This window comes from Apodemus sylvaticus, chromosome 15, assembly GCF_947179515.1.
Source record: "Apodemus sylvaticus chromosome 15, mApoSyl1.1, whole genome shotgun sequence".
In the NCBI taxonomy this organism is placed as follows: Eukaryota; Metazoa; Chordata; class Mammalia; order Rodentia; family Muridae; genus Apodemus; species Apodemus sylvaticus.
This window is the reverse complement of record NC_067486.1, coordinates 64275009-64291609: the sequence shown is the minus strand read 5'-3', so window position 1 is coordinate 64291609 and position 16601 is coordinate 64275009. Positions and strand designations below refer to the sequence as shown.

Sequence of the window (16601 nt, the reverse complement as noted above, 5' to 3'; positions counted from 1 at the left end):
TGCATCAAAATAAATTTTGTACCAAAATAAGAAACTATGACTTTACCTTAGAAGAATTAAAAGGATTTCTACCAAATGAGATTATGGCTATGTAATCAATTTTAGCTATTCCTCTCTGTTCCAATTATGACCATTTCTACATCTCTAGAAAGACAACCCATCATAAGTCCCTCTAGCCCCAAAGCCCAGAGAACTGGGTTGATGACTCTTCCTAACTTCTTCAAGCTGAATATGGGCATTGAGATATTTTGAAGGGGGAGAGGGTAGGGAAAATGGGATTGATTAGTCTCTGATGTTTGTGTCTTGACTGGATCTAGCTGAAAGTCCAGGACATCAGGATTTTCACGCAGGTCAGTTCAGCATGTGTGACAAGGAGATTCATCAAGGTTGTATATTCTGTAAGATACAAATCTCAAAACAAAATTTTAATATCACCAAGATATATATTTTGTTTGATTCTCTGGAATCTAGTCCTCTGGGAGTCTCCCTTTGTCATATCCAATTCATAAAACTCTGGAAGGTGTAAAGACCCTCCCTAATAACCTTTTCTAAACATGCAAAGAAAAAAACCTTTTTCTGAAAATAGCATATCCTTCAGTCAGCCACCAGGAAAGCTTGCATTGAAGGTAGGCTTACAATGTCAATTCCATCTAATTCTAATTTCAACTGTGGTCTCTACTCTTTAAGAGCACTTTGACAAAATATATACTTCCTGTGCCTTTAAAATCTCTTGTTCTATCCATGAGTGTAGTTAAAATCAGAACAGTGCTGTTTGCAATATCAGTCACTAATTTTTCTAGGTGTTTTCTAGAACATGTTCCTTTTTTGCTGACCTGGCACAAATGGCTCATGTTGCTTTTTGGTAGGGCCTGAGCAAAGCTCCTTAGGCAGTAATTCCTAATGCCTTGTATATCTCTACATGATATAAGCCCTGTGTCTGCACTTTCTATATCTTTTACATATCTCAGGAAATATACTTTCTGGATCAGAGAACATATTATCATAATGATTGTTTGTCTACACTCCATTAAGAAATAATCTGGTCTTCCATAGCCACAGCATCAGACATTCTGAGCTCTCATACTTTCAGCAATTGCCTGTCCCAGCATAGCAGCATTGAACACATTAGACCCAATATCTACTGCAGTATTAATGCATTCATATATAGGTACAGATCTGGTCTTTAAAGGTCTAGTAGCCTTTTTGCATTCAGCATTATTGTTCCTAAAAGCTAAAGATTCTATTAATGCTCTTGAATCTGGATCTGATATTGCTCTATTTACAGTTAAGTTAATTGTTGTAAAAAAAAAAGAATCTCTAAAAGCTTCATCTGAGCCTTGAGTTTTCTTGGTAAATGATTCAGATTGTCTTCACTGTTGTTCAACCTTTTCCCAAGCATTTAAACCTACTGTAAGACATTGGTCCAAGGTAACTTCCTCAAACAGAATCTGCATTTGCAACTTAGCATATTCACCCTCACCTAGCAACTGATCCTTGGAAATATTAACCCTTCAAGTCCTATTATGTTGCTCCATAGTCAAAGCCTCCTCTGTCCCACATGTAAGCTCATGTAGTTGAGGGCCAGCTTCTAGGATCGCTGTTATGAAATCTTTCCAATCTTTTGGAATTACATGATTTTGCATGGCTTAATTATTTAATACTTGTTTCACATAAGGTGAGTGCACCCTATAGGCTATAAACACCTCTTTAAATTTCCTTAGATCTAACATCTATATGAACTATCATCTGAATTCATTTTAAACTGTGAGTTACTCTTCTGGAGGAAGTTGTTTCATGGTAGATGGAATAATTAATGTAGCTTTTCTAATAGTTCTGTGTAATGATAATTTTTAAAGGTATCTAGTTTTTCTCAGGTCTGCTTAGATCCCAAATGATTGAGATTAAAACTAATCTGAGGGTGAAGGACATGGAGATTATGTCCTTTTTTCTTCACTCTGATGTGATGCGAGTACATAGAAAACTGTGATCAACATAAATAATTCTATGATGATAATGGAAATCAAACTATACAGGGTCCAGATGCCTTTTGCTAAATTGATTTCCATTATGAACACAGAAAATATTTTCAGTTTTTAATCTTGCCAATACTTTCTTTTCTTTAGAAACCTACATAGTTTAAGGACGCTGGAATTTTGCTGAGGAAATCTCTCAGCTATCCTCTAACTTAACACATTTTCTCTACTATTGCACCTCTCTACTCATTTCTCATTGTACATTTTCCAGCTCTGTCCTGGCTTCTTTATTCTTTCTTCTGCATCTGCCAGTAGTTCTGCCTGCCCAGAAGTTCTGCTTGTTCTACAGCCCCAGCTTAGCTTGGCAACCCTTTATTATGCAAAAAAGCCACTCTCCTTACTCAACCAGTTGTCTTTGGAGGCTACATGACCTTTCCTACTGCAGCTTGCCTTTCATTTTTGGACAATTGAGAAAATGACAAACATGTACATAACCTACTAGGTTGGTATCAACACAATTAAAAATTGAAAACCCAGGGACATACTTTCTTTCTTGGTTTGATTTTTTTCTTTGATTTTTGATTTTTTTCTCTTTTAATTAATAAATTATTTTGTTTTATTTTAATCCCAAATGCTGCCTCCATTTCTTGGTCACCCCTTGCAGAGTTCTTCCCGCATCTCTACCCCCTCCACCTCAGAGAGGGTTTGTGTCCCCAACCCTCCATTGGGGCTCTTATCTGGCTACTGGTGGTGGTCTCTTCAAGTTTCATATCTTCACTGTTTGTCATTTTGGCTAAAATCACCTAAACTGAGTCCGGGGAGCCTGCCTCATCCCAGGTCTCTGGGAATTCCTAGCAATTTCTGCCCCCCCCCCCCACAATAAATTCTAAGCTCCACCCCCCACCATCCAACCCTAGCAGCTAACTGCAGATGTGACTGGACAAACAGATTCACAACCTCCTGGCGAAAGACTGGATAGAAAAACCAGCAAGGACAGTCTCTTCAGATTGTTGGTCTATCAGTGCAGAGAGGTCCATCTTTATGGTCCTTGGCAGTACCCCTCCTAGAATGAAGATTTTATGACCTACTACAAGGCAAGGCTGGTTAAACAGGCTGTTCATGGTCAAGACCTACATGAAATGGAAGAGGTTGTTTTTACAAATGTTTCTATGTTTTATGTCTGTCTTTAAGGCAAGAGTTCTATGATCCACCTTGGGAAAGACTATTTTTCTTGGTGGTACTAGGGATTGATACTTGTGCCTTGAGTAAGCTTGGCAAAGAGTTCTAAAACTGATCTACATCCACACTGTCTCATTTTCTGAGTTCTCAACATCAACAAAGAAGGTTACCATAAGAAGCCATATTAAGTTGGCATACGTTAGCACTGGGCACAGAGTCACATGCTAATGACACCAGAATCTGAGAGGCAGATTTAAAAGGTCATGAGTTCAATGTAAAGATGGAATACATGGGAAGTTCATGGAAAACCTGTGCCTCATAATAGCAAAGCTCTGTCTCTAGTGAAATCACTTATTAGAAGTCTGGTAGCCAATCATGATTGTTAACCCTGCCAACTTGATGGGATATGGTTAGAAAGTACTTGGATACAAATCTGCAGCTCAGTGAAGCACATTTGATATTGGGTCAACTGAGGTAGGAAGACCAATTTTATATATAGGTGACATTATACCATTGTCCTAGACTGAACACAAATGAGAAAATGAGCAGATCCCCCACTTGTCCTTCTTTGCCTCCTCACATAAGACACATGAGACCAGTTCCCTCTCACCTACTGCCATGCCTTCCCCATCATGACTGATATACCATGGAATCATGAGGCAAAATTCCAATTGTTACTGAAGTTCTGGCTTCTCAGTGCTTGAAGGTCAATGTTTATGAGATGACAGACAGTAGGGAAGAGTTAAGGGTTTCCCCAAGGAGCACTGCTTGGGGACATGTCAGCAGAGGGGACTGTCATCCACAAAGTTCCATCTTGGCCAACTCAGAGGGTACAAAACGGTTGTATAGGGGAAAGCAAAGAGCAGAAAAGGAATCATGCAGTGTGTCTGTATCATGCAGGGCACATAGCTGTGTTTCCTTCTTCTCTAAAGCATCAAAACATATTAACAGACAATGGAACCTCAAGCCAACCTCCCTTTCCTTCTTTTTAGACAGCTGTATTTCTTTTCTGTAAGTCAAACCATAGGAGTTTATAAAATTGACCCAGTGAGGTTGTGTCAGTTGATGCACAGAATTAAAAAAAAAAAAAGCCTAAGATTCTGATGTTATATAAAGATTACCAGACACTCTCAGTTCTATACATCTAAAGAGAGGTGATTTAGAAGGGTTTTTTTCTGACAGAGTCTTAGTCCAACAGTTAGAAAGGTCTTCAATTGTTTTTAGATAAGAGTATTTCAGTTTTATCTTAATTTTTAGAATTATTTACATAAAGAACACAATAAAATAACAGACAATTATGTCTCTGTCACTCAGAACTGAACATGTCTCCCAACTTTTCTCTCTCGTGAAATCACCCCAGTTGGCACAGATGGGTGAGCAGGAAGCCTCTGACTCTGCGTTGTACCCTGTTCCCTATTATCCCAAGCATTTCCCTCTTGACCAACAATTCTTCTAAAAAGTAACCTTATCTTTCACATGGTTGGGATATTACAAGACAAGTTATCTACTGACTATAATCCTATCACTTGGGAAGCAGGGGCAGGAGATCACATATTTAGGGCCATGCCTGTAGTCCAAGGCTCTACAGGTAGAATCAAAACAGTCAGAAGTTCAAGGATCATAGTGAGTTTGAGGACAACCTGGACTACAGTGTGAGTTTCAGTCCAGCCTGATTTATATGCAAGCCCTTCTTAAAAAAGAAAATCATAAGGCATTGTGGGGCACATCTTTTATCCCAGCACTTGGGAGGCAGAGGCAGAGGCAGAGGAAGGGAGATCTCTGTGAGTTTGAGGCTAGCCTAATCACAGTGTGAGTCCAAGGACATCCAGAGCTACCCAGAGAAACCTTGTCTCAAAAACAAACAAACAAACAAACAAACAAACAAAACAAAGAACAACGAAACCAAAACAAAAACCATGAGAATCAAAAGCAGCTGAGGAAGTGAGGGGGTTTGCCATGTTATTCTTCATGTTTGGGGATAAACATTTTATAAACCACAAGTAGAAATCCACCTTAGAGAGCTTTATCATTTTTATAAAGTTGGGTAGATCCTGCACAACCAGTCTTGACATTATTAGTTATTCCCTTTAAAGAACTCAAGTATTAACAAATTTAGAAACTTCAATTATTCATGTCCTTCCTCCAATGTCACAACAGGATGACATTATTGGCAGAAATGACAGGGACGGACCATGCCCACCACTCCTGAGTCCTGGGCACACAAGCTTGCTCACATCCCCCACCCCAACTCCACTCTACTTCCCGTAAGGGATGCAATAAGACTTGCCTGAGGCCACGCTCACTTCCCCATTCCCTCAGACCCTGTGGAGATAAGACTTTAGAGGTGGAGTTTACAGATACCTTTAAAACCCTGAGTCGCAGTGCTAGCAGGATCATTTCTTCTCAGCATCCTGTCCAGCAAAGAAGCAACTCACCAGAATGATGCTCGGAGGTACTTCAGAGGCCAGACCTGCCACACCAGAAATCCAGGAAATCGCTGACAAGGTGAGTCGATGTGCTTCAGGAAGAGGCTTGATCCCAAGCCAAACTTCCAACATTTGATTCATAATTTGGACCTGAGTTGAGTGTGGGAAACGACAGAAACCAGAAATATATGATTTTGTTCAGACATTTATGCAGCTAAAAGTAGAACATAATACATTTCGGAGAAATTTTAATACCCTAAGAGTAAAATCAGCCAAACGACACTTTTTACTGAAGTCTCAGTTTCCCCAGTAGCTGAAGGTGAATTTATGCTGGATCGTCTCTACACCTCACATGTCTGATCACAAGAGCTCTAATTCCTGATGGAACTTTCCAGTCATTCTAGTTGAGGCTGATACATGGAGGCTCATAAGGTTGTTAAGGGTCCCTGAGCTAATTCCAAGATGCAATGCCCACCAAACCATCACAGTCAAAATAGAACTCAATGTTCCTAGCAAGTTAATGCACCTTGCTTAACTGTCTTCTATATAAAAAGGTGTATCATGTAGCCAGTTTTGCAAAGGAGAATTACAGAGGTAGGTTTGCAATCTGTCACCTTATTTTCTTACATCACATTGTTTCCTCTGAAGCCGAATCATCCTGGAGGACAGTATCGGTTTGGTTTGTTATTTGCTTGTGTGTGTGTGTGTGTGTGTGTGAGTGTTTGAGGCCTGGTCTCACTACATGGTCTAGCCTGCAGGTGACTCAGACTAGCCTCAAACTCAAGGCACTCCTCTTGCCTCAACTTCTCAAGTGCTGGGATTACTTCTCAAATGCCACCATGCTGGGTATTGTCAGATGTTATATGAGTAGAACAGGTGAGAACCTTCATGCTTGCGGCACTGAACATTCTAGAGGGAGTCACAGTCCTCAAATTAATGACTAAATATTTAATGCTAAACAGTTCTCACACATAGGCTTATTTCAATAAATATCTTGGAGCATTTTATTTTTGAGGAATATTTAATCTTTAAATCTACATTAGAATCTTCACATCGAGTTGGTGTTCTCACCCTTAAATGTCTACATAAGTCACCTGTTGCTGTAGACAGAATGCAGACCTGACTAAAGAGGGCTAGACAGGCCTGCCTGTCCTCATTTTTATTTCAAGGTCATGTACCCAGGGTGGTGGCCTAGCTCCCAGATGTGACTCATCTGTCCTGTCTTGCAGGAGAAAGCCTCAGGAGACAACTCGCACTAAAGTGTTGGGAGGCAGAGAAGCAGGCAGCAAATTGTGCATTTTTAGGAAGCATTTTCTCAACCACAGCAATCATTTCCCTACAAAGAACACTACAGGCCAGATACTATGAAATGTCCTTATTAAATCAGGAAATTCAGTCTACTCCTCTGAGATTATGGTTGGTTGGGTTCCCACATAGTGTCAGGTCAGAGGGGGATAGTGTATCCCTAGAATGATCTGAAGCTGCCCAGAGAAAATCTCCACTATGTGCTGTTTACTTTGTATTTAGTGAACAAATAGAGATATACTTATTGGGGCCCTTCATTGCAAATCATGGCTATACTTTTTTTTATTTTATTTTTATTTTAAAGTGTGTGTGTGTGTGTGTGTGTGTGTTAATTGTTGAGGCAGGACTCAATGGGTAGCCCCAACAAGCCTGGAACTTTCTATCTAGCCCACACTGCTCTTGAATGACATTCTCCTGCCTCAGTCTTTCAGGTTCTGAGATTAGAGGCTAGAGGCTTGAACAGCCAGCCCAGGTTTGTCATCATCTCTGAGAGCTCTCAGCAGGATGAGGTTCCCAGTTTTGTGAAGCAGATAACCTGAGTCAACACAGCTCTAATATCATCCCTTAATTTCTCCTCATAAGGTCAGACCACAGCTTGAAGAGAAAACCAATGAGAAATATGGAAAATTCGAAGCCGTTGAGTATAAAACTCAAGTCGTCGCTGGCCTCAATTACTTCATTAAGGTTAGAAACCAGCCTCCCTCAAGCACTGATGTAATTGTTTCCTGTTGCTCCAACCCAACTTTCATTTCTACCACTGGTCTTTGATAAAGATGCTTGCAAGTAGAAAACCCCCAAATCCATCCGATGACAGGATTTTTACCTTGTATTTCCTCATGAACACAGAAAGCTTTCTTATGTGGTTCTTAATTTCTAGAACCCCATGGAAAACGATGGTAAAACAGCTGAGAGATTGGTTTACTACCAAGGCTGCTTTTTCTGTCATTTGGATGTGGAGGCTAATGTTTTAGTGTATGGGAATTGGCCAGTGCCTCAGAGCGTTTTCCAACTCAAAATTTCCTAGTTCTGTGTGATCAAATAACATTCACTTAAAGAAGGACTTCAATCCTTCTGAAAAATCCTAGCTGAAAAAATTAATTCAAGCCACTTTCAGCCTTTAAATGAGTAGTTATTAATATAATTTAAATGATTTTTGAATTATTTTTTATATGTGAGTGCTCTGTCTATATGTATGCCTACATGCCAGAAATGGGCATCAGGTCCTATAATAAATGGCTATGAACCAGCATGTGGTTGCTGGGAATTGAACTTAGGACCTCTGGAAGAGCAGTTAGTACTCTTAACTGCTGAGCCATCTCTCAAGCTCCTAAATAATTCTTTCTATAGCTTAAGCAGGTCCAACTGATGGCACTCCAGTGACAGTATAAAGCCATATTTATAGTATTTTGTAAATACATTTTAGGAACTGGAGAAATGACTCAACTGTCAAAAGTGGCTTTTGCAGAAATCCCAAGCTCAGTGTCCAACACCCACATCAGGTGGCTCACAATCAGTTCTAACCCCAGCTGTAAAGGTCTGATACCTCTGGTCTCTGAGGGTACCTGCTCCTATATGTTCATAGCCATAGACATGCAAACACAAAACTTTTTAAATTTTTAAACAGATTTTATATCAAAAATTAAATGGTTTTCTGATTAAGTGCTAATAAAAGCTTTTTGACATTCATGTGATATCAAGGGAAACAATCCAAAAACTCAACTGTTGATAATAAAGAGGAGATATATTTATTTCTACGTATTAAACAATATTATTCCTGACTGAAAAGATAGCAAACTGTCAAATGCCTTTACTTCCTCTGCTTTGTCATTGGACCAAGGCACAGTGGCATTTGTTTCTTTTAAAAAAAAATTACATAAGCTATATGTTTTTAATGTGTTTAGTTTGTTTGGCATTTTTAATGACATAAACTACCTAGCCAGCTCAACATGAGCCACTCTCAAAGCCGGGTTGTATATGACAACTAGACCAGCTCAGCTCAATCAAATTTGAGTTCCTGGTGTGTTCCATGCTTGAAGAAGCATGTGAGCTAACCCTAGCTGAGTCCTCAGAAGGGATTGTTTCCTTCCATCATTTCTCTTCACATCTGAGAAAAAAATTAGGAAAAATGATTGTATTCAGAGACAAGAAATTTTCCACCAAAATTGGGATTGTTTTGATAACTTTGATTATCTAAATATGAACATTTCATATTAACTCCCTCACATATTTCATTAATAAAAATTTCATCAGAAAATTTATCTTGGCAAATTTTTCCCTTGACCACTCTATTTCAATGTGGTTTCTTGCTGCCCAGCCTGAGTGCCCCACCCCCACTCTCTCATCCTCCATTCTTCTGTTGAGCCTTAGTTCCCTCCTTCCTTCCTGCAGGCTGGCTGTTGACACCATTGCTCTCAGCCAGTCTCCAGCTTTGTGGTAGGTCTTTCTGTTTGTCTTGAATCCCTCCTGAGAGAATGGTAGAGGACTACAGGCTTTGATGTTAGGTTACCTTGGGGTTGACCTTTTTGCCTTTTCTTTGGCTTGTTCAATCTGTTCATACTTGTTCCAAATCTATGTGATCCCAAGATCGCCTCCCCTAAGTCTAATAATCCCCTACCCTGAACAGAGAGGATAATAACCAAGGTGGGCTTAAGATGTGCCAGGTAATGTCCTACAAGCAGGCCACACCCCTCTTCAACCAAGACTTACCAAATAAATAAATAAATAAATAAATAAATAAATAAATAAATCCAAAATAAAACTAAGCCGCTTTTCCCTTGTTACCAATCAGAGAATTGATCTCTGGAAATGTAAATGACTGTGGAAGTTCACACTAATGGAAGCACAGAGCCAAGGTATCTCCATGGAGCAATGACTGCTGGCTCTGGGGATGTCAACAATGTTTGCTAAAGAAGAGCTCTTTTCCAAGTAGGAAACAGACACTTTTTAAAAAAGATACACTATAGAGTGAGGAGAATACAAATACTGAGCATGGTACACACCTGTAATCCTATTACTCTGAAGAAAGGACAGGATTCCCAAGTCTAAGGCCAGCCTGGGCTACACAGAGACGTCCTGCTTTAAAATAACACAGACCTACAAGAGAAACAAAATTATATACATGTTGAAATCTAACATATCTGGGTCCCGATTTGGGCACTGCCACATAGTCACTGACAGCTTTATGTGGAAAACATTACAACTCAATGTTTTTGGTTAGTGGGTGTTAGGGTGTTTGGGTGGTAGTTTGTTTTGTTTTGGTTGTTGTTGTTTTGACACAGACTCTTATGTATCTCAGGAAGTCCTGGAACTCAAACTTCATATATACTGAAAAATACATTTCTGTTCCTCTTGCCTCTACCCCCTGAGTGTTGACATTATAGGCACATACCACCGGGCATATAAGCTGCTGATAGACCAAAACCAAGATTTCATACAAGCTGGAAAAACACTGTGCTAAGTCAGCTGCATCCCCAGCTCCAGAAAAAAATAGTATCTTTAAATCTGTTTCTGGCATCTTTGACATCGATACTGTAACAGTCTTTCAGACTTACAGGAAGAAATCAGTGGGACCACACACATGCACACACATGTGCGCACACATATAATCACTTTTGTATGAAGCTCATCATAATGACATAATAATGGCAAACTCTGGTTAGTAGCATTTTAAGATTAAAGTAGGAAGGGATATTAGAGCACAATGTCTACTGGACAGCACAAAACTTTTATTGTTCTGATAAAGAAAAATGTGGCAGAGTTGGGCGATGGTGGCACACGCCTGTAATCCCAGCACTTTGGGAGGCAGAGACAGGCAAATTCCTGAGTTCAAGGCCAGCCTGGTCTACAGAGTGAGTTCCAGGACAGCCAGGGCTATACAGAGAAACCCTGTCTCCAAAAAAACCAAAAAAGAAAAAAAAAGGCAAGAAAGAAAAATGTGGCAGTTGCTGTAGGACCCAGGTTCATGAGCAAACTACCACTGGGAGTGTTGCTCTGATGGTACCTTAGCTACTTTATTTTTACTTTACAAAGGAAGCAGCCTTGTGGGCACTCACAAAGTAGGTTTGCAACACAGTGCAGATATGGGAACCATACAGTCCATATATTCTAAAGCAAATCTGAGTTTCTTTTCCCTTATCAAACTATTTGCCAATTATTCTCCCAACTTAGAAGTCAGAAAACAGAATCACCAAAAACACAGGGTTCCAGGCATCATAAAAATAAAATGTAACTCTGGAATGTAATCTGTGCCAAGGTTTTAATGAAAAGTACAATAAATTAAATCCAGATGGAGAAATGGATTAGTGGGTAGGAGTGCTGGTTGTTCTTGCAGAGGACTTGGGTTTGGGTCTTAGAACCCACATAGTAGCTTACAACTATCTCTGACTCCAGTTCTAAGATATTTTACACCCTCTTATGTTTTCAGGCATTGCATGCATGTGATGCACTTATATGCAAGCAGGCAAAACATTTATACAAATAAATTGACAAAAATCTTTTTTCTAAAAGGTATTAAAAATACATCGCAGGAATATATTTTCTGCCATACTGTTAGCAACTTACAAGTTGATGAAAGTTCAGCTCACCGTGCTGCCTTGGGCTAGAAGTGTTGTTTCAGGAGAGCTTGGCACATCAGAGCTTGACAAAAAAGTAGATTTGTCATACAATTGAGATCCACATGGATAATTTTTCTTTGCTTCTTTCCTTCCTTCCTTCCTTCCTTCCTTCCTTCCTTCCTTCCTTCCTTCCTTCCTTCCTTCCTTCCTTCCTTCCTTCCTTCCTTCCTTCTTTCCATACTTTTTTTTATTTTCATTTATGTCTTTCAGATTAATGTAGGGAATGGTTGTTACCTTCACGTAAGAGTCTTCAGTGGCCTTTCTGAAAAAGATAATTTTGAACTTCATGGTTACCAGACTAACAAAAAGAAGAATGATGAGCTGATCTACTTCTAAGTAGCAAGTTCTAAAGTGATCTGATTCTTCTCATTGTAAAGAGATGCAGCCATCAATAAAGAAGCATTCTTGAAATAACCGTTTCCCTCCCTCATTACTCAGCTTAGTGTTGACTTTTACTTCCTAGACAATTATTTTTGGATATGGAATGTTTCATGAATTTGTATGTCATCCTTGGGCAATGGCGATGCTACTCTGTGTTGTTACAATTTGTAACCTACATGCTGCCATACGGAGCACTGTGTTCATGGTTCAGAGTTAGTACTCCACAAGAAATGATTCCAACTGGAAGCCTTATAAAAACTACAGCTCAGTTGCAATTGTGTAAAAGATCTTATCACCCCATCCTCACTTGCAGGTGCCTTGGTGGCTGTCAGAGAAGCACACTTCTTGATTCCGTCGTTTGCCTGGAACTAAGCATATCATCTGTGCCTTCATGTTTGAAAATAAATTTGGTATTCTACAAGTCATGTTTTGAAACAATCATAACCGATAAGTAAGCTTCCCTCTCCCCTCCCCCATGCTTCCTTTGCACTTGAGAGTCAATGGCAGTGATTTCCCCTCACAAGCAAATGCTTTCTGGTGCTCACTAGAGCAAATAGCAATGTGCACGTCCCACAAGGCCATTGTGCTGCACAGCAAAAATACAACAATCAAGACCATGACATGAACACTGATGACACACTGACACCTAGTCCCAGGTATCACTTAATCTTTCCAACTTGTTGTAATAAATAAATAAAGTCTACTCTTACAACCAACTATGTTAGTACCCGGCATGACTACTAGTTCTGAATTCCTTAAAGGATATGACCATTGATAACTGCCTTACCACTAACATGTTTCTTTATTGTCCTTAACAGTTTATGAAAGGAGCATCCATAAGACTAGGACTTGGAATTGCATTTTAAATGAGGTCTATTGAAGTGATAGGGACATATATCTTTAAACAAGGGTCGAATCGTTTACACATTATGGTGTAGCAAACACAACTTTAAAGTTCTATCATCATAAAAAAAACCATGACTATCTAAAATATTTGAGTCTTGCTATTCCTTTCTTAGTCTGAGAGGAAATATCTTTGAAAGAGCAGTCAGTGCTCATAACCACTGAGCCATCCCACCAGAGCCCACATGTCAGCCACATATAGCCTTAATCTTTGTTCCTGATATTCTGATGGTATACGAAGATTATCTGACATTGGGTTTTATAATCTGAAGAAAGGTGATTTAACAGGTGTTTTTTCTGTTGTTTAAAGATAGAGTCTCAGTCTTATGGGAAGACAGATTTTGCTTGTTTATAGATATGTGTATTTCATGCTTATTTTGATTTCTAGATTATTTAAAATAGAGAAGAACACTATAAAATAACAGACATCTATGTCTCTGTCACTGACAACTGAACCTAATTATTAATTAAAAAAAGAATAAAATCAAAAATCAAAGAAAAAAATCAAACCAAGTAAAAAAGCATTTCCCTGTGTTTTCAATTATTAATTGTGTTGATACCAGCCTAGTAAGAGATGTATATGTTTGCCACCTTCTCAATTGTCCAAAAATGAAGGGCAAGCCGCAGTAGAAAAGGTCATGTAGCCTCCAAAGGCAACTGGTTGAGTAAGGAGAGTGGCTTTTTTGCTTCTTTAAGGTCTGCCAAACTAAGCTGGGGCTATAGAACAAGCAGAACTTCTGGGCAGGCAGAACTACTGGCAGATGCAGAAGAAAGACTAAAGGAGTCAGCACAGAGCTGGAAAATGTACAACGAGAAACAAGTAGTAAGATACAATGGTAGAGAAAATGTGTTAAGTTAGAGGCTAGCAGAGAGATTGCCTTGGCAAAATTCCAGCGGCCTTAAACTATGTAGGTACCTCCCTGTCTTTATAAAACCTCAAACAGAATTCCACAGAAGCCCTGAAATATCTTTTGCACCAATGTAGGGCATGAGATCCAGGCGATGAACTTGAATTCTAGACACACTACTCAGAGGAGAGAATCTTGGCACAGGAGCATGAGGGGAGGCATCACCTGGAGTCAGAGAAGCTGAAATCCCAGACCTCAGAGTCAGAAATGTATGCTCAGAGTAGATAGTACACAGGATAATTAGAGAAGCTTAAGTACTGAAATAAATATTGTGTTTTGAAGCAGTAAAAGAGAAATAAGAAGAAATGTTTTATAAATATGTACAGATGCTGCAGAAAGGAAAGAAGTGAATATTGACATTCAGAGAAAAAAATTTTTTAACTTGAATTTAATAAAGTAAATTCAATAAAGAAAAAAAAAGAATTGGCAAGATTAAGAACTGAAAATATTTTCTGTGTTCATAATGGAAAACAATTTAGCAAAAGGCATCTGGACCCTGTATAGTTTCATTTCCATTATCGTCATAGAATTATTTATGTTGATCACAGTTTTCTATGTACTCTCTAAGAAACATCAGAGTGAAGAAAAAAGGAGATAATCTCCATGTCCTTCACCCTCAAATTAGTTTTAATCTCATTCATTTGGGAGCAACCCAGACTAGAGAAAAACTAGATATCTTTAAAAATTATCATTACACAGAACTACTAGAAAAGCTACATTAATTATTCCATCTACCATGAAACAACTTCCTCCAGAAGAGTAACCCACAGTTTAAGATGAATTCAGATGGCAGTCCATATGGATCTTAGATCTAAGGAGATGTAAATAGGTGATTACAGCCTATAGGGTGCATTCACCATATTTGAAACACTTATAAATAATTAAGTATGCAAAATCGTGTAATTCCAAAAGATTGGAAAGATTTCATAAGAGCGATCCTAGAAGCTGGCCCTCAACTACATGAGCTTACATGTAGGAGGACAGAGGAGGCTTTGGCTATAGAGCAACATAATAGGACTGGAAGGGTTAATATTTCCAAGGATCAGTTGCTAGGTGGGGGTGAATATGCTGAGTTACAAATGCAGAATCTGTTTAATGAAGTCACCTTGGACCAATGTCTTACAGTAGGTTTAAATGCTTAGGACAAGGTTGAACAACAGTGAAGACAATCTGAATCATTTACCAAGAAAACTCAAGGCTCAGATGAAGCTTTTAGAGATTCTTTTTTTTGTTTTTTTGTTTTTTTGTTTTTTTGTTTTTTTACAATTAACTTTAACTGTAAATAGAGCAATATCAGATCCAGATTCAAGAGCATTAATAGAATCTTTAGCTTTTAGGAACAATAATGCTGAATGCAAAAAGGCTACCAGACCTTTAAAGACCAGATCTGTACCTATATATGAATGCATTAATACTGCAGTAGATATTGGGTCTAATGTGTTCAATGCTGCTATGCTGGGACAGGCAATTGCAGAAAGTATGAGAGCTCAGAATGTCTGATGCTGTGCTATGAAAGACCAGGTTATTTCTTTCTTTTTTTTTTTTTTTTTTTTATTATTCGATATAATTTATTTACATTTCAAATGATTTCCCATTTTCTAGCCCCCCCACTCCCCGAAAGTCCCGCAAGCCCCCTTCTCTTCCCCTGTCCTCCCACCCACCCCTTCCCACTTCCCCGTTCTGGTTTTGCTGAATACTGTTTCACTGAGTCTTTCCAGAACCAGGAGCCACTCCTCCTTTCTTCTTGTACCTCATTTGATGTGTGGATTATGTTTTGGGTATTCCAGTTTTCTAGGTTAATATCCACTTATTAGTGAGTGCATACCATGATTCACCTTTTGAGTCTGGGTTACCTCACTTAGTATGATATTCTCTAGCTCCATCCATTTGCCTAAGAATTTCATGAATTCATTGTTTCTAATGGCTGAATAGTACTCCATTGTGTAGATATACCACATTTTTTGCACCAGATTATTTCTTAATGGAGTGTAGATAAACAATCCTTATGATAATAGTTTCTCTGATCCAGGGAGAATATTTCCTGAGATATGTAAAAGATATAGGAAGTACAGACACAGGGCTTATATCATGTAGAGATATACAAGGCAATCCCTTACAATCAGGGATTACTGCCTAAGGGGCTTTGCTCAGGCCCTACCAAAAAGCAACATGAGCCATTTGTGCCAGGTCAGCAAAAAAAGAACATGTTCTAGAAAACACCTAGAGAAATTAGTGACTGATATTGCAAACAGCACTGTTCTGATTTTAACTACACTCATGGATAGAACAAGAGATTTTAAAGGCATAGGAAGTATATATTTTGTCAAAGTGCTCTTAAAGAGTAGAGATCACAGTTGAAATTAGAATTAGATGGAATTGACATTGTAAGCCTACCTTCAATGCAAGCTTTCCTGGTGGCCGACTGAAGGATATGCTATTTTCAGAAAAAGGTTTTTTTCTTTGCATGTTTAGAAAAAATGAATAGGGAGGGTCTTTACACCTTCCAGAGTTATATGCATTGGATGTGACAAAAGGAAATTCCCAGAGGACTAGATTGCAGAGAATAAAACAAAATATATATCTTGGTGATATTAAAATTTTGTTTTGAGATTTGTATATTACAGAATATACAACCTTGGTGACTCTCCTTGTCACACATGCTGAACTGACCTGCGTGAAAATCCTGATGTCCTGGACTTTCAGCTGGTTCCAATCAAGACACATACATCAGAGACTAATCAATCCCATTTTCCCTACCCTTGCCCCCTTCAATATATCTCAATGCCCATATTCAGCTTGAAGAAGTTAGGAAGAGTCATCGACCCAGTTCTCTGGGCTTTGGTGCTAGAGGGACTTATGATAGGTTGTCTTTCTAGAGATGTAAAAATGGTCATAATCGGAACAAAGAGGAAT

The 16601-nt window shown here is 38.9% G+C and overlaps 1 protein-coding gene and 1 non-coding gene across 2 annotated transcripts; one reads left to right on the top strand and one right to left on the bottom strand.

Annotated features, from left to right (window-relative positions):
* Positions 1-5466: 5466 nt before the first annotated feature.
* LOC127666175 (stefin-2-like) lies at positions 5467-12257 on the top strand. Its single transcript, XM_052158930.1, has 3 exons — positions 5467-5657; positions 7466-7567; positions 11707-12257. The coding sequence occupies exons 1-3, from the start codon at positions 5592-5594 to the stop codon at positions 11830-11832; spliced, it is 294 nt and encodes a 97-aa protein (XP_052014890.1). The 5' UTR covers positions 5467-5591; the 3' UTR covers positions 11833-12257.
* On the bottom strand, positions 11970-12072 carry LOC127666459 (U6 spliceosomal RNA). Its single transcript, XR_007973651.1, has one exon. It is a non-coding gene; the product is annotated as a U6 spliceosomal RNA (small nuclear RNA).
* Positions 12258-16601: the final 4344 nt, after the last annotated feature.